The sequence below is a fragment of the Bombus pyrosoma genome, linkage group LG11 (assembly GCF_014825855.1).
Source record: "Bombus pyrosoma isolate SC7728 linkage group LG11, ASM1482585v1, whole genome shotgun sequence".
NCBI lineage: Eukaryota > Metazoa > Arthropoda > Insecta > Hymenoptera > Apidae > Bombus > Bombus pyrosoma.
The window spans coordinates 14174298-14200588 of record NC_057780.1 but is presented as its reverse complement, the minus strand read 5'-3'; the positions used below and the strand labels follow the sequence as shown (position 1 = coordinate 14200588).

Below are 26291 nucleotides of genomic sequence, written 5' to 3'. Positions count from 1 at the left end.
TTTATGATATCACCAAAAGTCCTTTGATAAAAGACAACTTGTAATTTATCATAGAGAACGGAGTTAAACTATCGTGAAATTGAACAGCAGGTATTAGAAGATATAAAGAAAACCGGGTCGAATTTAAGAAACAAAAACTCTCTTTGTTAAACAATTAAAAGTTAACGTTAGAAAGAAGTTGTTTACGTACTTTCGAGCTACGATAAACGGTTCATATTCTCAAAGAATAAACAACGCTAGTCGAATGAACTCAACTTTATTAATTTTGTGGTCGAGTAGGGTTCCTCACCTCACTCGCTACTAACGAACTAACCTAACCGAGTCCATTAGTAATGTCATAACCATGACATCCCTCAGGTATTTGCCAATAAATAAGTTAGCCAAAAAATATAGGGATTAAAATACTTACAGCAAATAAAGTAACGAAAGTCCTGCACCCGTGTCACACTTTGTGCAATGCAGTGGGACGAATCGTATATGTACATATGTATCTATATCTACGGAGAATGATGAAAATATTAAGTAATTTGAGGTTATGAACATTATCCTATAGTAGTAATGGCTGCGAAATCACAGAAAAACAAATGTTTTAAACTTTTTAATTCTTGACTTTTAAACGATAAACACTTTCACTTCTTAAGTCGGCTATCGTATTTCAATATAAATAGTTAATATTATAGTGCGACACATTCGTCTAATTATTAAGAACTTATTAATGTGGGGGAAACCGGAATGATATTGTACATGTATGTTTCTCAATGGTTCCGACAAATTTTTATTTTTCAAAAATGAAAACTTCATTTTCAAAAATGTTCGAAATTGTCCGAGGAATTATTGATACCCAAATAATCACCAATCATCCTAACTCTAATATATGTATGTAAATTTCAACTGCAACCAGCTGTGATTTTGAAAAGAATTAATAAAATTGTGCATCCATCAGAGACGAAACGCGACTTATTATAACTTCATGACAATTAATATTGTCGCGCTGGCACTGATGATTTTCTTGCATAGCTATCTATTTGCAATTCTATATATATATATACGTGTGTATATTTTACAATATATCGTAATAGGGAACAACTCTGGATACGTGTTTTCGATACAAGGATCCGGTTACGTCTGACGATTCTCTTGTGTTTGGTCGATATCCCGGATATCGCAAAGGACCAAGCTTCTTCATTTTCTGCACAGGGTGCACGTGCCGTCAAATAATCGTAACAATACGTCCTGCCCCTTTCTTGAAGTAGTGGACGACACGATCATGGCAAATTGAACTTTATTTTGAGGAAAATTGTTTCGTCGTTATAATATTAATTCTTTGATATTAATCGTGTATTTATTGTACCTGTCGGGATCTAAGAAGTTTAAAGTATTTGTTTCTTGTGATTTCACATTTATTAGTGGGTCAAGGACGATGCTTATAACAATTATAGATATCGATAAAAAAGTGTAATTTATATTTTCGTCCATGCCCGTAAATATATAGATACTTATTACACGATTCGTCCATTCATGCCACTGTGCATCGAAAAATGCGCGGAAAACTCCGCTTGTCCTCAAATCTAATCGTAGCAGATAATAAACTTGGGAAGCGCTCCAATTCTAACGCCAATAAGACAAACTAGATACTAATAAAGTCAAGTACATAAAGGAACGCGTCCGAATATGTTTCGTTCCGTTTGATAATAGTGACTGGTGAGGGAAGCGCATCTATTCTCTTACTTGACCAGAATAGTCTGAAGGAGCGTTAAATCTTTAGTAGTAAATCGTTTACTTGTCTTACTTGCAATTAAAGGCCCTGAAATCATCATCGCGCGAAACAGAAGATCATCTACTTATATCTTATAGCGTTCGTATCATTGATCGATAAGCAAAGTATTTGAAGAAATTAAGTTCATTAACAAAATGAATTTTTCGCTTTAAATTAGATACTAAATACGAATGTTAGCAATATCACGAAAAAAGCTCCGATTAACTACTTTTAGCAATATTATAATAGTATTAAAATAAAACGTTCATGTTTTATACATACATATCAATTTACTAATTAACTAATTAGCGTCTAATTTTCAAGCTCAGATATCGTTAATTATGTAAATCGATAACGTTTGAAGCGAGTTGTTAGAACAGGCAATTAACTGAGGTATATGAATAGTGAAGAAGCAGAAGCAAGTAGAAAAGGGGTAAGGAGAATAAGGAAAATTCCTATTGGACTCTCGTTTTCTGGAAGAACGATTCGCGAATCTGAGTTTCCCAGCGAAGCTACCGATTCTAAGCATCCAGGGACGAAAAGCAACTATGGTAGGAGGCCAGACACGGCGATCGGTTCGAACAATACCCATTGTCCAGCATATCATTTTCACGATTTTCCATCGGTCGACTTTCAACCGAGGAAGACTTCGTTCGGAGCCACCGATGAATATCGTTCCTCGATTTTCACTACCGCTACAGTACCAGCACCTTCTCGTTTCTCTTTGGTAAACCGCTCGAGCGGATAAAACGAACACAATGCCTTTTGTTTCTCATCTTCAACGCCTATCGATGCGGAGATTCGTCATCCTCGAAGAATTGATTTTTTGATCAGCTTTTCGAACCCTCCTTCCATTCATAATAATCAATTTCTCAACAAGTACCTATATCTTATACTTTCCTTTTCTTTACAGCACTACCGTTTACTTACGTATCACGTGAAATACCCCATAAAATTAAGCGAAGGTATTTCACAATTTTGTATTGTAATATATTTGTATTATTCTTTATCCTTTTTATACCTTATATATATATATATATATATATATATATAATTCATATAATTCATACTTACATATAATTAAACGTATTGTACACTTTCAAAGTCATTATATTATTATGATATAGTAGTATTAACCGAAAACTATAATCATTTTGTTTCTTTATCTTTTTACATGAATAACAATATATATATATATATATATATATATATATATATATATATATATATATATATATATATATATATATATATATATATATATATATAGTTATGAATATACCATTTTCATCTGAAATAATTCCATTATCTACCATTGGATAGATACCATTCTTAATCTTTAAAGATCAAAGTTTATTTATTATTACTTTACCAATGAAGCATTAAACATACATTAAAACGATTATAAAAGTTCACAAAATATTATTTTAGTCGTAAGAAGATCGTTTCAATTTCCCAATTCTAAACATAGGTACCTCATTATATACTTTGTTATTCATGTAAAAAGATAAAGAAACAAAATGATTATAGTTTTCGGTTAATACTACTATATCATAATAATATAATGACTTTGAAAGTGTACAATACGTTTAATTATATGTAAGTATGAATTATATGAATAGTTACAATGAATGAAAGTATGAATTATTTTGATTTATTACTTCACTCATTTACTTGACAACTTATAAAATATCAGATATACTTATTGCTGAGGTAAAATTATTTTGAACGTCATTGTCGCCAACTTGTATCACGAACGATGCTTTACGAAACTTTTGATATTTGTGAAAAAAGATTCTGATTTTGTATCAAGCTTGTATCAAAGGTTTGCACTGAAGTGGAGAAGAACATATGTTTTTTGGAAATTTATAAATTAAGTAGCTAGAGGACCGTTGTGAAAGTTGAGCGTACTAAGTTATATCATAAGCAGATGAATACCTATAAAATGAGAAAAAGATTCGGGGGAGGGGAGGGGGGGTTGGAGAGACAGAGAGAAGAGTTCGTCTTGCTGCGAAATGCTGGAATGACGAGTAATCATAATTTCGACAGAGTCAGTAGTATTCTGAGATTGAGATATATAATAAGCCTGAGGCTGCGTTCACATCACAGGGAGACAGTCCGATACGAGTGAGTAGGTACATTATACAAACGGAATACCTACCCCAACCTATGCCAACCTACCCGCCCATTGGCATCAAACCAACTACCACTACTATCATCGCTACCGCTACTACTCACCCTCTTATTGCGTGACTGTATCCTTGAGAGGTACTCCCACTATCTACAATCTACAGGGTGATTTTCTTGAAGTACCTATTCGCTCATAATGACATTTTATTTAGATCGCTTCACATACATTTCCTGATGGGATATTTATCGATTGATTCAACAGAGCCAGTTGAAAAAGGATATAGATATTAAACGGAAAAAAGTTCACGTACATACACGTACGTATATCAATGTTAGATTTACAATTAATTCGCTAACTTGCTCTCCTAATAAATAGCGTTGATCCCAATGGTGCTACTTCCAAATACCTAATTGAATTTATGTGATTTAATAAGTACAAGTCCAATAAATTTTTCATGTACGCATATTACGGTGTACTGTATGTACCTATATTGTATATTTATTAGAGTACTACAAAATCCTGACTACCAGTGAAATTGAATTTCAAAATATACAAACATCGATGGTGAACGTTTTATATTAGGTCGTTCGAAAAGTTTCTTTCGTTTTACAAGGAAATAATGGACGCACAGTATTTTCCGTTTTATATTATTTTATCGAATTACGTATTATCCATTTTGTTCTATCAAAATAAACATCGCAACGTTTGACAGATTAGGTTTGATGTTTGTATAAAGATTCACCGTTATAAAAGACGTGTCTGTAAAAGAAAGACACTTTTTGAACAACCTAATATATTTACATCCTAATTGAAATTCGTAAATTCGACACAGAAACAAAAACAATATTTCTTATCGATATAAAGATGGAGCAATTGAATCTGATTTATTTTCACAAAATCTTAATTTCATTGGCGTATTTTAAAAGTCGTGTTTCTGTTTTTACTAAATATAAATAAGAATTAAATAAACAACGAATAAGAAATGAATTCATGCATAATGTACATATTAATACCAAAACTATGTTATTATTAAAATCAATACTTATGATAAGACAAAATAAAAATATGTAGAGAATTAATTCATAATATTGCTAATATCTTCACACTGTTGTATTTGAATTTCGCATACTGTAATGAAATTAGGAACTTTTTAAATATTCGTTACCTATCGTAATCAGCGGTATAGAGATACTGTTGATTAAAAACATATACATACGTGTATGTACAAATATCCATGTCCATAAAAGATTGATAATATAAATTTAAAATTTGAAAGTATTTTTAAACGCATATCTACAATCTTGCAAAATGCGCACAAATCAAATCGAATTGTCAATTGTCTTATTGGAAAGGAAAACTAACCAAACAAACTACCAATAACCTACCTACTAACCAATAACAAACTTTCATTCTTTATACTTTATCCTTACTGTATGAATCCAATTTTGAAAAGTATAAAAATATAAAGGTATCTACTAATAATTTTTGCTATCAACAAGTGAATGGAAAAAAAATTAATATTTTAAAATAAGTTCATTTGTTGATAGTTCTTTGCTTCGATACTTACTAGATGATAAGAAGTAGTATGACTAAATATCTACATATATGTATCGGGTTACTTGAAAACTTCGTTCTGATTTTTAAGAAATTTCGTCAACATGAAAGACCATATTAAAAAGTTTGCCGCCGAGAAACCTGAAAGGTTTTGGAAGGATGGAATATTCAAATTGTGTGGAAGATGGAGAAAGGTCGTGGAATAAAATGGCAACCATATAATTCAATAAATGTGTATCGAATCAAAGTGTAAATCGGAACGAACTTCCCGGGTGACCCAATATAATGATTACTATTAATGTTACCTTGTACATTAGGCCGATTTTTTCTCTTTCTTAATTTCAAATCTGTTTCAAATGTCATAATTAGACTGCGAATATTTATGTGCATTTAGACTTTTGTGAATATACTTTAGAAAATAGAACCTGCCAAACGTTACACGTAATAAGTACTCCATTTTAAATATTTCATATATTTTTGTATGTATTGCACGCATTTTTACATCTTCAAATTTCTCATAAATGTATAAAAATTCACAGTCTAATCATAATTTTTTTTTTTAATTAAAAACTGATATTTCCTATAGTTACTTTTAATATTTCTATTTTATGAATCATAATTTTTAATATAAAATTAATACTCAAGCGATAGGCAAACTAGAATTTTGTAATACATGTTGTAACGCATTTACATCATCGCCAAAAATTGCACGATATTGGAAAGTGTTCCGCTTAATTTTCACGACTTAATATAATTACCGTACGATAAAGAAAAAATTACAAAATACCTAAAAGTCAACTACAGAATTTATTTACATTATATTGCGTATCGACGTCGTACGTAGGTATGTGACATCACTAATGGCAAACCAACTTTATAATTTGTATAATTTGAAACTCCAAAAACTATATAAAACAAATCTTAAAAACTTGTATCTATATCTGTAATACATCGTTCTATAATCTATAATATCGTATAATGGAGCGTTGAATTTTCCCAATGCTACTTATTCTTTAAAATATGCATAATCGAGTGTGAAAAGGTGTCATTTCAGCACTATACGTCATTATTATCGAAAATAAAGAAGGTAATTTCAAGACATGTCACCCGTTAGATATGCCTACAGATATACTGATACGACAAAGAATTGATACGTTCCTTTCGTAAACGTCTCTCTTTTTTTCTTTCTCTTTCTCCTTTTCGAGCAAGAGTACCGATAGACCGACAATGGAGCACATCTGTAGGTACCACGAAACAATGGCTACCGAGATTGTGGAACCTATTGCGGATAGTATTCCATAATATACCCTGTTGTTTCCGCTCCCTCGGATAGAGCTACCAGTGTGCTCGATGAAAATATATGGCCCTCTTTCCAAGGTCTAAACTGACACTATCTACGCTTGTTATTTCTTCGCAAATTTTCCTTACACTCTCATTTTTAATTTCCGGTTCTTATCGTCATCGATACTGAGCATTACGTTCGAGTTGAAATTGCAATTACAACCACGACATTGTACCTACAATAATGTATAATATATTATATAATATTTATATTATATAATTATTAATATTTCTTTATATGAAAACAATTGTATCACACATTATGATATTATTACAGAAACGCAATAAAGATATAAACTCGTTAAAATGTTTGTTATGCGGTTTTAACAAAATTTACGATCAGTACATTATAATTAAAAATTGTTTAATAAGGCTTTCTCTGAGGTGATGTTCAATTCGCTCCTAAAATATTATTGTCAATATTTAAGGTTCCCAACGTTATCATAAGTAAGAGACCCTCCACACTCTAGACGACCAACATACGTATATTGTCAATACAATGTCAATGGCCTTAAATATTAAGAATGATATTAACAACAGTATTGATCGTCTAAACACTCCTTAACAATTTTTAAGTAGATATATAGTGTAAAGTATATACATATGTATAGCAAACATTACACATTTTTCATTCGCATACACTTTGAATCACAATTAGTTTTCTTGTTTTCTATTAATCCCTATTAATTTTTCAAACATTTGAGTATCCCAAATTCTCTCGTCTTCAGCCACTATGGCTTTCGTAATAATGCATTTTTTTAATACTTTTGTTAACAGTGTGTGTGCGAGAAATCACTTTTTGCACGTTCTATTGTCTTAATTTCGCTATTGGCTTTAAACATTTATACCAGTCAAATGATATGTAAGATGTACTTCCAATCTTTCAATAATTGACCAGTTACCAGTTACCCGTTTCATGAACAATTCCCGTTATAGGCACGGAGTTTTATTCAAATTAATTAATTTAGTTTCCATGGACCACTACTAGCTCACACAATCAACGAAGTTATGTATTCTAAAGTCTGATGATGCGAAATATTAATAATCACTTACTTATTACTAGTGGCGTATTATTCGTATTCGAGAGTAGTTATAAATCGACGTATTCTATATATAGTTGTAATATGTTATGAATACTCGGAAGAACGTATCTACTTTATATAATATGATCGTGAATCTTCATAGTTACAAACTCAGTAATATGTAGGTATGATAGCTGGAATTTATACAGCTAGCATCAAACTTAATCCAAACCTTGCGGAATTCTAAGCAAAAGATATAGGTGAAATGAGCAACTACTCAAGTGTACTTAAACTCGTAATTAAAATTTGTAATCCCCAGGATAATCTTTACAAGTTTACATTGTGTATTTAATATACAGGATGAATAACGTAACTCAGTCACCTTGAATATCTGGAGTTGTTTTTAACGATAGGAAAAAATATCGCAGGGAAAAAATGTTTCTTTCGGAAGGATAAATATTATGAACAACAAAAAAACTTTTCTCAAGGTCATATTTCCCAAGATTTCAATGTGACCCATGTTTTTCTAAAGGGAAGTACATATTTTTATCATCATAGCATTAATTAATAAAAATTAGCTATAATACTATAACTATCACGTGACCTTGAGTACGGAACATTTAAAAATTCAACAGACGCATGGAAAGATATGTACGACGCCTTACGAGGCGTTCAATGAAAATCAATCGGCATGCATTGTCTAAAGGACCTTAAGAGAAGTAGATACTTATCTACAATACCATGGCAAGTCGTAATACAGAATTAGTTGAACGCTTAAAAGAGACATTTCATCTTTCGATACAGAATCGTTGTAAGACCCATTCAAATATTCGAAAGAATCATTTCGATTCTCCACAATGTCTTACCCTATGTCCTAGCTGAGACTTTCACAACGACAAGACAACCAATCGAAAAACAATTGATCGTACAACGATATGGATACGAAAGTAGTGTTCATAGATACGTTAGTCGCACGCCGCATGGTGACGGAGAAAAGGATAGCAAGTTGACCGTACGACGATCCAATGTGACGTAAAAAGAGCAACGTAGAAAAAGAAAGATTCATAAGTCACCAGTGATCGCATTATGTGAAAATAAACATTGACCTGAGCCGGGCATTGGACACTGGGCAGTGGGTAGTTGAGAGGGTCGCACAGCATGACCGCACAATAGGGTTCCCTTTCGTCTTCGTATCAGTGAAACGACGCTAATGCAACGACGAATCCTTTTTATTTGAAATTTTTTGTTAAGAAAGATAAATTATTTTTTTATTAACACATTGATGAGATTTTTCTGATTAAAATGGAAGGACATTTAAGATCATAGAATTTCACCCAAAATTTCATTAAATAAATTAATCGTTGTGGAACTGGGAGAGAAACGATGAGACCGATAAGTACACTTAATTCAATGAAACTTTAATATAACGCAGAATGCAACTATAGCTTCAACTTAACCCCTTCCCGTGCTTTAACGAGTCTGACTCGTGATGAAGATTTTGGCCCAAACATGAATATCACGAGCCAGGCTCGTGAACAGGTAGATAGCCAGGAGAATCCGAACAGACGGCCTACGCGTGGATAAGATACGAGCCATTGTCGATGAGCTTTTCCTAACGAGACCGACGGAGAATTTCATGAGAATTGACGGGAGTATCAACAGCAGAGATGGCGAAGGGGACTGCGAGATCACAGAGGAAGCTTTACTGGATGCCGGAACTAGGATAAACCCTAACAAAGCGGTGGGCGTAAATGGCATACCAGAAGCGGTGGTCAAGGAGTTACTTGAAAAAAGGACAGATAAGATGTTGAGAGTGTTGAACGATGTAAACAACAGCGGTAGGATACCTGCGTTATGGAAGATGCCGAAAGTAGTTCTCATCCCGAAGCCGGGTAAAGACCCTGCACTTACATCATCTTTCCGACAGATCAGCGTGCTTCCAGCACTTAATAAAGTCTGGGAGCACACGTCTAAGAACCTGATTGAGGAAAAGTTGGGATTAGACCCCTTCCACAAGGACCAATACGGGTTTCGCAGGAAGAAGAGTACGGTGGACGCCCTGTGCCGGGTTGTGCAATTAGCGGAGAATTGTAAAAGAAGAAACCGGATATGTATACTGACAGCGGTGGACATCAAGAACGCGTTCAACACTCTCAGTTGGGATAAGATCCTGATGGAGGCTGAAGCGAGAGGAATGACCCGGAAACTATTAACTCTTCTTGACAACTACCTTGAAGACAGGAAAATAGTAGTCCGGAACATTGGTGGAACGGTAAAGAGGAATGTTTTTGCGGGTGTCCCATAGGGATCCATTTTGGGAGCGTTGTTGTGGAATCTGGCCTACGACGGACTTCTGAAGGAGCTCCAGGATATCCCACGTATGAGTGCGGTCGCCTTTGCCGACGACTTGGCGTTGATATTTGATGTAACCAGTCAGGAGGAGATTGGGGATAGGTTAGGCAGAGCAATGAGTATGGTTACGCAATGGTGTGCTGACAATGGGCTGACAATCGAGCACGGCAAGACGGAGATGATTCTGCTCACTGGGAAACGCTCAGGGTTATGGAAATTGACATTGGAGGATTCCTATTGAGGACGAAGCAGGAAATAAGATACCTTGGGATGCAGTTAGATGACTGTAAAAAGTTCGGGGCTCACTTTGAGAAAGTCTGTGGAAAGGCTGATGCCCTAATGGGAGCGCTTAGGTCGTTGTTACTTAATGTCGAGGGGCCCACTGGCTCAGTCAGAAGATTATACTACGGGGTATGGGAGTCGGTGGTGCTTTATGCATCCCCGGTATGGGTTAAAGCGCTATTGCGGAAGAAGAATAAGAACATTTTGAAGAGGGCACAAAGAGCCGCACTGGTTAGATCGTCGATGGCGTATAAAACTGTGTCCCATGCAGCGCTGTGTGTGTTGACGGACACTATGTCGATCTACTATAAAGCGGAGCTCCGAGCCGAGAAGTATGAACTTAAAAGGAGTTATCAACAAGAATAGTATGAGACCCGTTCCAGGGCAGGAGATACCTCAAATTTTGTGGAGAGAATGAGGGCGGTGGAAGAATCCATTGATGACAAGTGGAGAGAGGAATACAGTTTTTACAGAAGTGACAATTAGACGAGAAAATTAATTTCTGACGCTTGTACTTTTAGAAAGTGCAAAAGATACATCAATCATTGGACCATGCAAATTTTGGCCGGACACGGGATTTTTAATGTTTATCGAAAGACGATTAACAAAGAGGATCACTCGAGATGTTGGGATTGTGACATCGACGGTGACGATGCGGAGCATCCGTTGTTCCACTACCTTAGGTGGATTTACGAGGGGACTGAATTTGAAAGCTACGTTGGCATGCCACTTACGGTGGAAAATTTGATAGGGGCAGTAACCAAAAAAGAAGACAATTGGACTAGGTTCCAAGCGTTTTCCAGGAAGATCATGCAAGAGAAAGACGAGTGCAAGAGAAGATTGTGGAAAGGAAGAAAAGACAAGCCAGTAGACTGAACTAAGAAGACCGAACTAGTGAGGGATACGCACTAAGGCCAACCCTGAAGTAATGTCGAAAGGCGTGAGGTGGATAGGTCGGTGATAATGCTACTGCTGCTCGAGGAAAAAACCGGACTAAAAGTGCCGGGATTTGAACCTGATCTTGAACGTTCGTAACCAACGGCGCTAACCACAGCTCTACCGTCGTCCGGTCTAGAGTAGAGTCTTTGTGTAGCAAGCCACGGGACAGAACCCGTTGGAAAGTTTGCTGTCGAGTGCCGCTACAGGCGATTCCGGGGTTGGATCCTATACCATAAGAGGAGCGGATAGAGGAGGGTTTTTAGTGGGTATGGCGACTTCCGCCGAGTCCCAGATACTCAGTCACTGGGTATGCGTAATAGCATTTTCCCCTCCTCGAGAAAAAAAAAAAAGAAAAAGGCTCGTGAACAGATAGTCGGGCCAAACATAATTATCACGAGCCAGGCTCGCGAATAGAAAGTCGGTGGCCAAAGATAAACATCGTAATATAACGATCGTAATTGAATGTTAATTCCTACCAGTACGCCACGAAAGTTAGTCGCGATTCTTATAATTGCTGTTACAAAGCAGTTCAGTTATTGAAATTTAATAAACCCCTACAAAATGCTAAATACGACAGTTTTAAATGAAAGCAATGACAACGAATCCAGTGATAGTGACGTGTTTGTGCCAATCAGAAAGCGTACAAGGCGTATGATTAGATGAGAGTAGTGAAGAGGAAGGTACGACGCGTCAATCATGGATTTGGCATAAAGTAAAAAAACACACCAATAGTTTGGAAGTATTCTGAAACTCATGGCATAAACGCGTCTGTTTTAAATAATTTAAGCGATGATCCAAAAATATTAGACCTATTTTCTATTATATTTGACAATAAACTTTGGGAAATACTTGTTACGGAAACAAATCGCTTCGCAGATCAGACAATGCACGACGAACGTAAAAGACGGAAAGTGAACGATGTTTGGTATCCTGTTACGTTAGACGAAATAAAGTATGCACTGTGTATTTTGATGAGTCAAGTAAAAAAATCAAATAGCCAACTGTATTGGACTATAAGAGCAGTAGTAGAAAATTTAGAAAATATTTAGAAAATATTTAGAAAAACAATGCCTTTTAAGAGATTTCGGCAAATTTCGAGATTTTTACATTTTTCTGATAATGAATTCTGATAATGCTGATAGTAATGACCGATTTCGAAAGGTAAGACCTATTATCAACCTCTGGAATGAAAAATTTAAAGAAATTTACACATCCAATGAATATGTCAGTACAGATCCTTGATGAAATATAAAGGGCGTTTAGCATACAAACAATTCACACCAGAAAAAGACAAACGTTATCGGGATAGTACGTGAGAATAGGAAAAATATGCCAAAAGACATTCAAAAGCGTATTTTGAAGAAAGGAGAATGTGTATGGAAGTGTTACAATAATTTGATAGCTCTGAGATGAAAGGACAAACGCGACGTGTATATGATATCAACGAAATACGAAAGTGTAGAGATGGTTGAGCAATCAGACAAAGAATTATAAAAAGTAATGAAGCCTAAATGTATCCTGGAATATAACAAGGGTATGGGTGCAGTTGATCATCAAGATCAGATGTTATCCTGTTTCCCAATCATGAGAAAAGTTATCAAAGGATACTGAAAACTTTTCTTTTACACGTCAGATATGGCTCTGTTTAATACCTATATTATGCATAAAACAATGCACAGTCGAAAAAGGGAGACTTATGTTGATTACCGAATAAATATAGCAGAGGCAATTTTGCAAAATGTCGAATTAAGTATACATCAATTGAACCTCTTCGACTCTAAGCACAATATTGGGAACATTTCCCAAAAAAATATCTATCTGACGCCTCGAAAGAAGCATCGGACAAGGATGTGTAAAGTTTGTTATAAACATAAAATACGAAGCGAAACGAAGTGGGAATACGCGAAATGTAAAATAGCTTTACATCTGCCAAAGTGTTTTAGGAAGTATCATACCATGGAGGTTTTTTAGAGTTATAAGTATTTTCTTATTAGATATTGATTCAAGGTGAACATTTCTTATAATTAAGTTTTTTGTTTATAGTATGCTATTTATTTTTAGGCATAGTATTATTACATTCCTTAGGACAAAATCACATTTGAAGGCGCTTGAATTTCTATTGAAGTATTGTTTATTCATGAAATATAATTTTGAAACTGTCATCTATTACAAAATATAATATATTTATAATACCTATAAAACGAAGAAGGATTAGAGTTTACTTTTGTGGCGGCACTCGACACTAACTAACAACGGACGACAACTGCGCAGTGGTTAGCACCTTAAGTTACGAACGTTTGGAACCCGGGTTCGAATCCCGGTGACCGAAGTCCGATTTTTCTTCCGCGATTCTTAAATAGGAAGCAAATACAGCAGTACCCCAGCAGCGACATCTACAGCCAGCAACTACTATTATCACGGACACTCGGTACACCTCACTTCCGCAACAGTAGTATCGCGTAAGACTGACTATATCATAGGTATTCACATTTCGGCTCGTATTGTGACTGTTCTCGAGCATTAATCTGGTTTGTTTACCACGCTTTCTTTGACGCCTATCGCTCGGGCCCGAGTTTCGTCGTGCTAAATGGCACGAGAAGGGGTTAAACTTTAAATTGACCGCTAGCGTAAGGAACGTAGAAATTACAAGAATGTGTTTACTTAGTGCGATCGTCGGTATAAACTTATATTTATAGTATGTTCGGCTTTAGACAGCAAGGGGATAACTGTGATCCTTGAATCGGAAGGGCCAAAGGAGAGACGCTTTGGATTTCGGATTTGTAGTCATTGAAGATGGCACGGTGGTTCGTCTCTACTTATCAGAGAGCAAAGTCATTATGTTGATCATCCAACATAATATTGAAAATTCATTGGATAACGACTATTTAAATTGAGTGTCACAGCTTTCAACAGTCAACACCGAAATTACTGCAAAACGGTTTGACATACCTTCATTTGTTTTTTATAAACTATCAGAAGCCTATATTCAAACAAATCATCATGGAACATGGAACACTATACAGTGCGACAACGTGTGCAAATTGCTAAAATTTAGTATAAAAGTTCTATTAACGTATCGTAAAGTTCCTATTAACGAACCAACGTTATATGATATGACACCGTTAGACCTTTTTCATAGGAACTTTTCCAAAATAGAGTCTACGTCGATAGTCCATACACGATTGACGAGCTGAAAAGCAATGTTATAGTCGCCATTGATGAAATACAATCTCAGTTATATGAGAATTTAGTGGAAGATTGAGTCAAACGCGTCGAGCTTGTGAAAAAAACTATCTTAAATGATAGATATTGTGTTCCATATTATTTTAACGAAGTATCTATCTATGAATATGATGTTGAAATGAAGAAACCAGACAAACCTCAAATAATTTGTATTTCATTTCAATTTAAAGATGTGACACTCAATTAAGATAATTCCATATTTCAGAAATATAATAGATACAAAAATTTATTGATGAATAGGTGTAGTTTTTACAAAAAGTATACATATTTAAATTATTGCAATAGCATCCAATTAGAGGAGAAGAATGTGCATTAGTGAAGGGAATACGTAGATACAATAATGATATATGTATTAAGCAAAGATAGTGAAATGTACATACGTATACACATACATAACATTTGTTTTAAAAAGGTTAATTCTTTATACATTATTTAATGTTATTAATCCTTATAACAAATATTTTTTTATTATATTATCTACAAACCAGTCTTCCGTAAATTGCAAATGGTTCCCATGTACATTAAGAAAATGAATTCTCCCAGAATCGTGTAACATTTTCAAACCTAAACGATCCTGAAATGTACAAATTTATTTTCTGATTGAAATTATTCGTTGCAGTTGTACTTTTTGAAATGCAATTGTAATTTCAATTAATTTTGCCAAGTATTTGTTATAACTGAACCTATTATAACGTTTATTTTTAATTATTATAACTAAACAAAGATGCTTGTAACCAGACAAAAACTAAAAAACGACGTTTGCGTTTTCAAACATTATTACATCATAATCCTGTAATAATACCTATATGAAATTCTATACCTCACGATATAAATCAGATTGTTCCAATGTTTGAATTAACGATCCCTGTCCTGGTTTGTAAAATCCAAACATTTCCGTTTCTATAGGCTTGACAATGGTATCATTAGTAAATTTAACTAGTACCATGGTACGTAATCTCTGAAGATTCTCTTTGTACGTCTGGAAAGAAATTTCGATATTATTTAACGATAAAGTAAGAACGTAATTGGCAACAATTATTATAGGGTATTCGCACACCCTTAGCTCTACTTTACTTCTTAGCGACTCTAATAACAACTCGATTCACAACTCTAAAGAGACGATTTACTCGCACTCTTTTTTACTCTCCTTGTCTCTTTGAGTTTTTGCCATACTTTAGTTTTCATTTTGGGAAACAGAGAATTTCGATATGCTAACTTGTAACAGAAAATTAAACTACTAAAGATAGATAGAGTAATGTTCGTGCATATGATCAACAATGTTTAAATTTTAAATGAGCGCGTAGTGAAAAGCTAGTGTTTTTAAATTTGTCTCAATGCTTTTAAATTGATCGGTATAATAAGATTCGTATAATTATTTAAGTAGCTATAAAAATTTACACAATGGTATTTCCTTATAGAAAAAGTGGGAGTAACATACATTCCCCTGTGTATAGTTTTATGTAAAAATGACACTGTCCGCTTTTACTACTTTCCTCCGGAAAATAAAAATTTATAATGAAACTAAAATATAAATTAAATCAATTGGAAATTATTGACCGCTTCAGTGCTTAGGTAGAAGTTCTAAAATCGGGCAAGAGTATATTATCATCGTTTATGAAAATATGCTCATTACACTTTACAAAAGAAGATTTTATCCCATCAAGTAAGTAGATACTTTTTTTTTAATATCTATATTACATTTACAACTGGCTCTGTTAAGCCAGATAAATAACCAGTAAAGAAGTAGAAAAATAACCATTATGTAACCATAAATGAAGTTGGGCATAAAATTGATAATTTTTAAAAAGACGTGTAGAAAATTTATCTAAATTTTCTCTTCTAGATAGTCATAAGCGTCATTTAATTAAAGAAAAGAGGGATTTCATCAATCTTTCAATTCCAAGTTCCGCAATTAATACATTAAATATAAGGCCTATTATTTACACTAACAGCTGTTCAAGCCGTTCTTTATACTATCGAATAGAATAGCTCTCAAAGAACATTTTTTCAATTAAAACAAATCCTGAAATTGTGAAACGCTACTGAATATGTATTTGGAATATAAATAAATCAGATGATTTAAATAAATGAACAAAGAGACCGAAGGACGTATTTCAGTATTTTGCCATCTTACCACCAGAGGACTGAAATCTATGCCACGCCTCCATTAGAATAAGTTCATCGGCCAACATATTATGTATAAAAATTAAGCGCAAATCTGCGGAACCCAAACTCGTGTCAGTAAGAGAAAGAAGTGATACCGCGCACGCAATAATGGACGGTCGCCGATTGATCATTGAATTTCGTTATCATATTGTTAGAAACATAAATGAAAACTTGTTACCGGTACACTCTTATAAGACCGTACTTGCTACGTCTGTATAATATTAATGCAAAAATGCATACTGAAAAAGGAAAGCTGTAGCATTAAGAAAAAAGCATGATGAAGAATAATTGTACATATAACATTTCTTTTGCTGTGTTAATTCCAAACTTCCTTCATTTTTATGCATATCCTTTTTGACATCACAGAATTTTCTACTGTCAATAATGATTGATCTCTTATTACAAATAAAAGCAATCGAAAAAATATATCGTATCTACCATTTATTTATTGATATATATATATATATATTGTTTTATATATTGATGTACGCATCTAGTTGCTAAATTGAAATTCGTTCTTCCTATCTTTCTTTATGTAAAATAATAATTTTAATATTAAGCACGTTATGATGTATTCTAAGGATTCAGTTTATGTTTTATTTTATAAAAATGACATTTACCAATCCATTTGAAATAAAGTACTTTTATTTTAATTCTTACGTCCATGACTATGAAACGAGTGCCTTTCATTCGAATAATTTAGCGTAGTAGAAAAAATTGGCGTCCATACCCACCTTACATAGCTCCGAAAATAGAAATAAATGACCTTTTGAAATTTCTAAAATTTTCCATACTTTCCTAAGTAATGCAATAACTGGAATAGAAAAAATACTTGGGCCTCAGTCAGATGGTAGGTATCAAACATTTCTTTTTTATCTATTCCACTCAAAGTTCGAATTGCGTTTCGGTATTCTAAACTATAATTGAAGGATAATGTTTTATAATTATCATGTAGATCGAAATATTATGTTCTAAATTGAAATTTGAAACAGAATAAAATATTCCATTAGTAGCAACCTTTTCTTAAATTAGTAGAAAAATGAAAGAAACATTAGCGTGTACAAATACATAAAGTCACATATGTATATGTATGTAAGTACGTATAGTCAAATGCAATTTGAACTTCAGGGGAAATGGATAAAAAAATGTTTAACACCCGACTTGAGACTCAAGTTTGTTTTCTATTGTGATTATTTCACTTATATCTATTTAGAGGAAAAACAACCAAAGGTTAAAATAATTACAAAAAGCTGTCATTTATATCCATTTTCGGAAGTGCTTATGGCGGACTTTGACGTCATTTTTCCAGCCGATATCAAATTTTCCGAGCGAATGGCACTCATTTTAGTTATTAGGAGATAGAGTAGCAGCTACTAACAACTAGAATATGCAATAGTTATCTTTTTAAAACTAATAAGTCACCTATGAAACTTCCCTTATTAGATAATTGTCATTTTTAATACGATAAAGTATTATGTAGACATATAGATATCTTACCTCATTAATATAACGCTCGTTATTGATGTCGGCCATAAACATACTTTTCTTTTTATATTCTTCTTCTTGGTATGGATCATGCCAATACGTTGCTTGAATAAATTTTCCTTGAACTGCTCTATAATGAAATAAAATAATTTTATAACATGAGTAACGAACTGAAATGAAAGTATTTATAAAAGAATATATACTTTATATTTTATATGTACTGTGTAATAATTATACACATGTAGGTATAAGTTATTGCTATTATATAAAAGTGTAAATTAATATAAATGTTAAAGGAACAATATTACAATTCCTTTCAAAAGGTATTTTATACTTTGTACACTACTTATACTTATTATTACTAATTAATGGGGTCTGATTATATCTAATAAATTTCGTATCACTTATAATACAAAAAATTGATACTATACAAATGAAATGTAAAAAACTTTATAAAAACTTTACTTTCTTTATAAAAAAAAAAGCTTTATTGGTAAAAGAGGTACGTATAAATACGGTAATTATTTGAAAGCTACAACTATCTTGGATTTCGATGATTTTTTGATATGTTATCGGGAACATAATTCTAAACAACTTTCATCTATAAGTGTAACCGCCGTTCAGTCTTATTTTACGAATTATTTACAAAAAGCTGTCAGTACCATTATAATGAATTCTACCTATAATTGTGCGTTCTTGATAGCGTATAGGAAAGTAAAAGGAATCTTTCGTCAATCACTGATGACCTGCATCGCGTTGAACGTGTTAATGACTCAATTACTCATAGCGGCTTTTTCAGTCTTTATATCTTCCGAAAACTTTAGTACGTTGAATGCGTAGAAATAATTACTTCTAAATATCAGCTCGGGATAGCTTCATTAAACAACAAACACATGAAAAACCAAAATGACTGCAAAATGGTACGCTAAGGCCCACTATCCATAAAGCGTAGCATTGATGCTAACAGTACGTTCCCATACTGTGGTCATTATAAAGAAATGTGCAGATCTCCATGAAACCGCAGCGAACTGTTTTTGTCATGACGATTGGAGTGTTAATATTGTCAGTAGTTAGTACAGAAGCATAGATACGTTGCAGCAATAAACGATGCACTTGTCACAGGTGAAATTCAACTAATTACATGATAAGATTGTCACAGATGAAATTCAATTAATTATGCGATCAGATTCCAAGTGTCTTATCATGAGCGACCACCTGAGTGGCATCCGATCACCTCACCCGTTCTCAGAGATATATGACCAACGTCTTCTCCCATCCCAACTAATGAAGAATATAAATACTCCTCCTAAAATCATCCAAGTCAGTCTGAATAATTTCGAACAAGTCTGAATATTAAAAAACCTATCGTTGCGAATCGCAAAGCGTTTGTCATATAACTATTGTAAAAAAAATTGTGTTGAAATAAAGAACTCGATCTCCTGTTTGGAAATCGACGTTTCTTCTAAGTTATTTGTTAAATTATTACGTGACACACTTATGCTTCTATGAAGCGACGCTTCATATACAGTGAACCTAACAGATGCAGAAAACAAAAATTAAATATGTAACTTCTAAAATCAACGAGTTATGCATCAAAAATACTGAAATTGTTAATTTACAACCTAATATTTGTTATGATTGTGCATGACTTTATGGGTTACCTATTTAAATGAACGTTATATAGGTACGTAAGACATTGTAAGAAAACAAAAGTAAAAATTAAAAATCAATACTGTAAGTAGGCTCCATATTTGATCATGCGAGTTATATAGTTGCAAATCTTAGGTTTCAATGTTCCACAATTTGGCAATCCAAAAACGCCTTGATGTTGACCACCCAAGGAGATGAAATTCTTAACTGGGGGATTGGGGCATCTTTGAATTACCGCTCTCCTGTAATATATAAAACATTAAATGATTATTCCAATATCATCTTTGTACGTAACACATCTGTTATAAAATTGAATTTACTTTAGAAATACAAATATCTTTTTCAAGTTTCGTTAAAAAATTTATTGAACTTGTTTTGTTTTAAGTCATATTATCGTTAGCCCAAATACCACTTATTGGGCGATTACGATAAATACAACCTTCAAATTATTTATGTATTCATATAAGAGAATTAAGACTGTAATACTGACTAGGGCTATTATAGGTATACATATACACATATATACATATGTACATATATATGTACTTGTATATGTAAATCTGCTCGTGCATATATGTTTGTGTATGTACACTGTGTAGGGTATACTGAAAGTGTCATGCCCGCCACAGCGTGAGTCTACGTCTTTGAACACCTGCTACATCTTAAAATTCAGCATGAAATTTTTTATTGTATCGCATAGTACCTGTAACGAAGAGCAACTTTGCAAAAAGAACTATATGTCACAATTCAACCGTTTTCTTGAAAAATAATGTTAATGTTCCATTGTCCCTTGCACTGACATTATTCATATTATGTTTATATTTCACAGTCAGATAGAAAGTAAATAACATAATATGTATTATATTAATGCGTCATAATTGATTTTCTCAAAAACGAAGCCTTGTATTAAAAATTGTCATTCTACATTTTTGATACTTTTACACGATCACAATTACCGACCTTCGGCTTGTTGCACGATTTTCAATGCACCCTGTATATCATTTACTAGATATCTATCTGTGAAATACAATAATAAACTCCTTTTACAGATAGATCACACCTTCCATCAAATACCTAATTTTGCTAATTTTCTCATAAATAATACTTACAGAAATTGAGCACCTTGAGAAAATCCAATTGCATTATAGCCGTTTTTAAGACGTTCATTTTTCAACAATTGTTGACAAACTTCTTGTATTTGCTCATTAATATTTCCAAAGTAACTATTTTCGACATCCTAAAATATAATAAAGTGTTAATAAACATTTAACTTGCTGCCTAAAAGAACATCGGTTATTGGAACATCACTGACTAGTTACTATTAATGAGCAAAAATGAGATAGGTAAACATACAGTAACTCGCATTAATATTCGAACACTTATAGAATTTTCAAACATTATCTAACAGATTTATCTCATCCTTTCTTAGTTAGAAAAAGTATGTACATTAAATAAATAAAATATATGTTTCTACCAACTACAATAGTTGGTAGACTATAAATCCTTTCAAACATGAGTTAAATGGTGTCGAGGAGGGCACAATTTGATGTTACTGCAACTTTTTAACCATCTAGTTTAGATTATTCAAAATTCAAAAAATATGTATCTATTTATGTACAATAAACTTAAGATGCTATTGTTATATATAACATTAAAATTAAAAATTACAAAAATACCTACCTCTATTTCATTATTTCCCAGTCGAATGGAATACACATAAATGTCAGGTATCCTATTCTCTATCAATTTTTTTATTCGTCCCAAACTAAATGAAAAGCAGCAACTGTCTCCTAAAATTATATTATCTTTTAACCATAATATCTAGTATCTATTGTATAAAAACACGTGTTATTAGATTTATTACATGAAAAATTAAAAATTAATTCTATTATAAAAAATGTTAATTACTGTGTGCTATCATCGTTTTGAAATAAAATAAATATTTGAAATAAGATAAAAACAACTAGTACTTATATTTTCGAATTCTATATGTTACAAACTACAAGATTGCGGAAAACAAGACAATAATTTTTGGTTTTCTAAAATAAAATTACGTCAGTCAATTCCCGGCAGTATGTTGGATGTAGTTGTATCGATCTGTCAACTTCGAAATTTTATATCTCGATAGTGAATGGTGCGAACGACACAAGTTCTTAATACATAGATAATAAGTCCTATTTTGAAAATAGATGTAATAGAATAGATGTAATAATAAGAAGAAAATAGTGTAATAAAAGATGTAAGTTCCCGTTTGAAAATTTGAATATGATCTTCGCAGGACGTTTCAAGGTCATCGCAAAATCAAATTTACAGAAATATAGTACGTCTCTCGCGATATCATACACTTTTTGTCTGAAGCATTTTTTCGTGCCATTCATATTTCTCGAGACATTTGAGTGTTCTCAGATAAATCGATCTGTACAGTAGAACTCCATTTATCCGAACTGATATCCATCACAATGCCCGATTTATCGAATACATATCTTCCTGTTAACTGAATTCAGGCCACATAACGCACTGCCTCTATGAATAATGATTTTTGCCTTATTATGGTATTTGCCTATTTACAAAATTCAGCTTAGCGAAATTTAAACATAGCTTAACAAATTTCATATATGGAAATTAACTCCCATTACACGAATAATAAACAGCGAAGCTTGGAATTAGCGGGCTCCTATTATCTGACTGATCCAGTTAGTCGACACGTCTTGTTTCATAATTATGTCGGATAAATAGAGTTTTACTATATAGGTACATTGTATAAAAAGGATGAAAAATATTACCCATTCCATGCCATAGAACAACTGGATGAGAATCAATTTGTACGCCATCAAATTGATATATATACGAAAAAAAGAATAGTACTAGAACATATTTTCCCATTATTATGTAATTCCCTTTATACGAACGGATTGTATGAAACAATTATTCCTATAAAAGAAAGAAGTTATATAGTACCATAATTATCCTTGCATCGCTGTTCAAATCTACTGTTACAAATTAATCTAGATCTACAAAGAAAGTACTACACAGCTCTAATTTGACATTTCGCCTTAAACCTTCTCAAATTTCTGTTTCGATGTTCAAAACCTGTCTGTTCTCAAGCCTATTTTCACCAATATCTCTTTCATCAAGAGTATTGGTAAGAGAAAACGATATAGCAAGTTCATAAAGTCGGTCAGTGGTTAAAGTTTACAATTTTTAACGATCACAATAAATAATTAGAGATAAAATAAGTAATTAGAGAATGAGAATTACAGTAAACTATATAGAGTTGTAGAGCTGTACTATGTCAATTGAGAACTTGTCCCTCCTTTGCGATACTGCAAAGAATTTTCCGAGCTAATTAGCTAGAAAAGAATCGAAAAATCAAGTTTTTTTAACTAATTGAACGATTGAAACTATGCGTTTCAAAATTGTGTTAAAGTGAAAAGGATAAACCTTTTTTGTGCATGCATGTGTGCTATACGAAGCATTTTAAAACATTAATACTATTATGAAACTATTATGAAACCATTATGATTACATTGTTAAAGTTTCAAACAAATCTGAAAATACGTATAGAAGTTTCAAGATATGTATAGGAGTATGTAACTACACACAAGTATATTATATTTCGCAGAGGTCACGAAATTATTTAAACGATCGATTACCTACTATATTAATATAAGAATAAACCTCAATACTTAATAATACCGCCTGTTATATCCCTAAAATAGCTATTTATACTGTACACTAATTTTTTATTAAATATAGTTGCAATAAATATTCTGTAACTTCTACTAAAGTCATCCAAAAAGTAATATCTATTTTGAAATAACAATAATACAATTGCATTTTAAAAAACAATTATATTTTCAATACAATCGCCGCTCCTATTTTGACACTTATCGTAACGTGAGATGAGCTTTATACGTATATATACATATTGTACGAAATTATATATGTCGAAGATATACAATACACACACACACACACACACACACACAAAATATATATATACAATATATATATTGTATACCTTCGTCTTATACAATTTCGATACTTCCACTGCGAATTCACAGTTCGCATAATCATCGTTGCACACCGCGCCGTTCTTTTTCAAGCTGTGTCTGTTCCGTGTTCTTGCCTCAGATTTTAAATGTAAAGTTAAATTTACGCTACTTCACTTTGAAGGGACACAAGTTTATACATCATCCGCGCCGTGTCCGTTGATCATTAATAGACACGACGTGTCCCGGATGCATTTGGTAGTTTGGTAATCTTCAATATTTTTTCTGTTTGCCTAACACAGCACGATCGGCCACAGCCATCTCAACGTGTCTCATCCATGCATGACGATATCTTTTGTAGCGAAGAACACTCGATGCGAAGATTGCCTACCGCCTAATTATATACAGTATTCTTGTACTGTGTCACGCTGAAGAGATTCGTAAAACTTCTGTCCGTGATCTATTAGTCGTTTGTAAAAACACAATTCTCTTTTTTCTTTACGGTTTCTATAACGGATGTACGTTGAATCGGCCTTTTATTCTTTGTCGCTTTACTTCTTCTTCCTTTTCTTCATCCAAAAGTTATTAGCTATTAGTAATAGCTATCATAGCTAACAATAAGTTTTCAATTGGAAAGAGGTACATCTCGGATGGTCCCTGGTGTATATATTAACGCATAAACATCCGGACACGGATCACGGAAGGAATACAGAACCGATACGGAACGGATACGGCTTGATTGTGTATAAATGGCCTTTAAATCATCGTCTCCTGCGAAGTATTGTCCTCCCAAAAACTCTTTCAATTTTGTAGAATAACAGTAATTGGCTCCTTTAATGCGTCCAACATTTTTAATGAAATCGCAGGCACTATGCCTTAAATTCTCTCCACAATAATGAGAGGTTGAAACGTTTACAATCACATCTTCTACAATCACTGTCGTACCAATGATTCATAATCCTATCATTGTAAACTTCTCTTTTTTTAATTTCCTTTTCATGAACGTTTTCGAAACGATATCAAACGCCACTTACACAGCCAAGTTAGAAAGGAATATACCCAAGCAACCACCGTTACTGTACAAACTAGCAGCAACCACTTCCAGTTGTCAGCAGTATATGTACCATCGAGACACAAAATGACATCACAAATGTGGGAAGAGTACTTTCAACGCTTAGGTGAAAAGTATATCGCAGCGGGAGACTATAATGCAAAGCACACGCTATGGGGATCAAGAATTACTACACCTCGAGGTAGAACCCTGGATAAATACATTAGAAACAATAACCTCAATATATTATCCACAGGAAGACCGACATACTGGCCGACAAACCTGAGCAAAATACCTGACCTACTCGATTTTGCAGTTACAAAGGGACTAAATGCAAATAAACTAAAAATAATACCCAGCCTCGAGTTTAGCTCCGATCATACACCCGTAATAATTGCATACAGAAACAAACCGATACTTTATAGCAATCCAGAGACACTATGCAATAAAACCACCAAATGGCAAACTTTTCAAGGAATAATCGAGAGTAAAATCAACTGCAACATCCCATTGAAAACATCCGAACACATCGAGCAGGCAGTAACAACATTGACAGAAACTATCCAAGAAGCAACATGAGCAACCACTATACCTGAACCAATCAACAGACAAACAAAAATAATTCCGCCAGACATCCTTGAAAAAATTAGAGAAAAAAGAAAAGCAAAAGCAAAATGGCAAAAACATAGATCACGAGAAAACAAAAAACACCTAAACAAACTTGCAAAGGAAATAAAAAACAAAATAAAAGAGCACAACAACAACGAATTCACAAAGTTCATAGAGACACTCTCTGCACACGAGAACTCCAACTACTCCCTATGGAAAGCCACGAAAGAAATAAAGAAGCCAATTAAACTAGCCCCAGCAATCAGAAAAGCAGATAACACATGGGCGAGAAGCAACGAAGAGCAAGCTGAAGAATTTTCCAAGCACCTAGGCAACACATTTACACCACACAATATCAACAATAGCAACTTCAATGGTCATACAGACGAAGATGCGCCAACCACTAATACCTCAACTGACAAGCAATACACCATACCTAAAACAACAGCTCAAGAAATTAGAAACATAATCGAGAAAACAAAAAACAATAAAGCACCAGGAATCAACCTAATCAATGGTAAAATCTTGAAAAACCTTCCTCCAAAAGCGATACGACTAATGACAATAATATACAATGCAATACTAAGAATCCAATACTATCCTAAACTATGGAAACTAGCACAGATCATAATGCTACCTAAACCAGGCAAAGACCCACACCAAGCAGCATCCTACAGACCAATATCGCTACTTCCCGTGTTTTCAAAAATCCTAGAAA

At 33.4% G+C, this 26291-nt stretch overlaps 1 protein-coding gene and 1 long non-coding RNA gene across 4 annotated transcripts in view; one reads left to right on the top strand and one right to left on the bottom strand.

The window, feature by feature from the left end:
- The window catches only part of LOC122573234 (palmitoyl-protein thioesterase 1), a 63799-nt gene that overhangs the window by 31530 nt on the left and 5978 nt on the right, over positions 1 to 26291 (bottom strand). For 2 of the 3 annotated variants that reach the window (XM_043739323.1, XM_043739322.1), the window contains exons 2-6: positions 22705 to 22852; positions 21602 to 21711; positions 21031 to 21158; positions 20005 to 20163; positions 18284 to 18401 (exon numbers count right to left, since the gene is read on the bottom strand). In XM_043739323.1, coding sequence (XP_043595258.1) covers positions 18284 to 18401; positions 20005 to 20163; positions 21031 to 21158; positions 21602 to 21711; positions 22705 to 22804 — 615 coding nt within the window. In that variant the 5' untranslated portion in view covers positions 22805 to 22852. Of the gene's footprint in view, positions 1 to 14830; positions 15195 to 15440; positions 15600 to 18283; positions 18402 to 20004; positions 20164 to 21030; positions 21159 to 21601; positions 21712 to 22704; positions 22853 to 26291 lie in introns of those variants that run through there. The other variant, XM_043739324.1, reaches the window with a different exon arrangement.
- Positions 13493 to 18273, top strand: LOC122573237. Its single transcript, XR_006318688.1, has 3 exons — positions 13493 to 14181; positions 16039 to 16283; positions 16464 to 18273. It is a non-coding gene; the product is annotated as an uncharacterized LOC122573237 (long non-coding RNA).